General features: G+C 35.6%; 1 protein-coding gene across 1 annotated transcript in view; it reads left to right on the forward strand.

Moving 5' to 3' along the window:
* The window catches only part of epb41 (erythrocyte membrane protein band 4.1), an 80,512-nt gene that overhangs the window by 61,236 nt on the left and 16,280 nt on the right, over nucleotides 1-2,996 (forward strand). The window contains exon 17 of the mRNA XM_015379844.1: nucleotides 184-285. Coding sequence (XP_015235330.1) covers nucleotides 184-285 — 102 coding nt within the window. The remainder of the gene's footprint in view (nucleotides 1-183; nucleotides 286-2,996) is intronic.

The following is a 2,996-nucleotide window of genomic DNA, read 5'->3' on the forward strand; positions in this document are numbered from 1 at the left end:
CAAAATCCCAATATCGTGCATCCCTATTGATAAGTAAAATTATACATTTGAACTAACTTTCAAAACAATTAGGGAATATGCATAGTTTTGAGGTCAGTGCTCAAACTATAGAGATCAGTTTAACTATATGAGATCAGTATGTTGGTACTGAGAAAATAACAATTTGATGCATTTTTCCGACAGCCTGTGGAAAACCTAGCAGAGAAGGATTCAGGAGTGCTGTTGAGTGCCCAGACCATCACCTCTGAGACTGTCAGCACCACCACCACAACCCAGATCACCAAGGTCTGTGCATATCATTTACCGCCCCAAATGCCATAACACAAAATGGATTGTACTAAGAGATGATAGGAGTTCATCACTTAGAAAACTGGTCGCCTAAACTTCGTCATAGCTAGAGATCCAGGTGTGTTTTAAGTATACATAACAAATTTCACAAAAAATAATTTCCTTCTTTGCTAATAAAATGTTTCCTACAAAGCAAAATAGAGCTCCCTTTTTTGTAATCAGTGCTTGAATGAGGCGCCTAAAGTCTAGTGAATTCACTGGAAGTCAATCCCAAACTCAAGAGTTTAGTCCCAATGTGAGTTAGATGAAGTCATATTAAATCCACTGACCTCAGGTTTAGGCCTCCTCCAAAAACTTCCATATGATTTTGTTTTGTGTTTGTTAGTATAAGAACTTAGTATACGTTTTGTAAAACAAGCATAGAGGATCAACTAAAAACAGCAAGCAGGGGTCATGCATATTTAAACAATGTTTTATATGATGTTCAATCCAGCAGATTGGAAGAAATTAGTAATTGGGTTCCCAACTGCACCTCGGTTTCAATACAAGAGCAGAACTTGAAATTTTTCTACCAAACTCATTATGCACCTTTTTACCTTTGGAGGATGTTTCCTAATGCTTGCTGGTGAAAATTCTCTGTCATCCAGGTCATAGTCATTCCAAAAAAGTAAAAAAACTGAAAAAGTTTGAAGACGTTTGGCTTCCCATCCAGGAAGCTTTAAGTTACGACCCCATTCCAAAGGGGAAGACCCGCTTGTCATCTTCAATTTGCATGTTTCTAAGCCAAAACAAGGCTTGGTTTGGGTTCACTCTATAAAGCCTCGAACTCAACACTGTTTCTGACATTTTGAATTGAAAAAGCTTCCTGGACGGGAAGCGAAATGTCTTCAAATCTTGGAAACCAAGTCCAGTGGATTTTTTTTTTTACTTTTACGGAATTTTTTGCCAAACTTATTATGCACCTTTTTACCTTCGGAGGATGTTTCCTGATGCTTGCTGGTGAGGATTCTCAGTCATCCAGGTCATAGTCATTCCAAAAAAGTTAAAAAAAACAATCCACTGGACTTTTTTTTTCCAAGTTTGAAGATGTTTCGCTGAGTAACGACCCCATTCCAAAGAGGAAGACCCACTTGTCATCTTCAATTTGCATGTTTCTAAGCCAAAACAAGGCTTGGTTTGGGTCCACTCTATAAAGCCTGGAACTCAACACTGTTTCTGACATTTTGAATTGAAAAAAGCTTCCTGGATGGGAAGCGAAACGTCTTCAAACTTGGAAACAAAGTCCAGTTGATTGTTCTTTTAACTTTTTTGGAATTTCTTGATGCTTCAGATCTTTGTCATAAATGCAAGATACATAGGGGCACATTTATTCATTTATTTTGGTCTTGCAAATATATTCAAATTTCCACGAAAGAGATTCACCTGATGATACAAGAGATCATTGGTAAACAGTACTCACTAATGCAGATAATAAACATTTGCTTGTAATCCTCTTATTTCTGGCTAATAATTGTATACTACTGGGATGGACTGCATCACAGTTGATATGTGGATATCACATATGTGCGATTGCATCATTCGAAAAAGTGACCCATGATCTTTATTAAAAGCCAGACAAATTCTGGAGGATCTGGAACCCAATGAAATCTTTCTTAGAGAGAATGTAAATTTTTTTCCTCTTCTTTGTCTTTTTTTTTTACATCCAGTATATCACCAATTTGGCTTTGTGACAGTTCCTACTTCTTTGAATCATGCCTGGGAATGTCTGTCTGTACTTTGTGAATGTAGGCTGCATGTATGTTTTTAATGTGGACACTGTAGTGCTCATGATTGATTTGGGGTGGGTTGTTTTTGTTTAATATCGTTGATGTTTACATTAAGTTACAAAAATAAAAACATGTTTTAAGGAACGTATGAAATAAATCTTTGATTTGCCTGAAATTTTGAAATAAAATGAAACAAAAAAGATTGAAAAACTGTATTAAAAATGTAGTAACTTCTGGTGTGGATTTTATTGGTTGTAATTAATGATGCCCTGCTAATGGAGCAGGGTCTCTTTCCAATGAGGGGCAAATAAAAGCTACTTGATCACACTCATGCACTGTTTTCTACTTTTGAGGCCACAACTGTTTTTGATACTCTGACTTTTCCACATTCACGTTTCATCGTGTTTGCTTGTGAGGTTCGGGGTTATGGGAATTTTCAATGTGTGTAGAGAATGGTCAAAAAGTGTTAAGACCTTTACATTTCTTCAGAGTTTTTTTCTTTTTGGTCCCTATTGGTGTTTAAGATCAAACAATATTTAATACTGGACAAGGAAACACGTATTAAATCACATAAGAACTTATTTTAAAATAATTATTTAAATTATCAAGTGGATAAAAAGCCGTCTAAACTGATCCTCCACCTTCGGTGAAGTAATTTTACCCAGTTTAAAGATTTTTATTGAAATGATACCAAGCATTATACTTAACATAACATTTGTTATCATTAGCTCATCGTCCACCATTGGTTCATTTGAGGCAAATTCAAAATATGTTTTGATCTTTTACAGATTTTCTCACTGTAAAAAATAAAGGATATTCCAGCTGGACGAATGGAATCTATTCCAAAAAGTCTAATTAGCAAACATGAAGCCGTTCCATTAGCCAAACACTACTGGACCTAAACTTTTATATTGTGCTTCGATCAGATAGGATTATTATTAA

Source organism: Cyprinodon variegatus, unplaced genomic scaffold (genome assembly GCF_000732505.1).
Source record: "Cyprinodon variegatus isolate N-32 unplaced genomic scaffold, C_variegatus-1.0 Scaffold201, whole genome shotgun sequence".
NCBI classification, from domain to species: domain Eukaryota; kingdom Metazoa; phylum Chordata; class Actinopteri; order Cyprinodontiformes; family Cyprinodontidae; genus Cyprinodon; species Cyprinodon variegatus.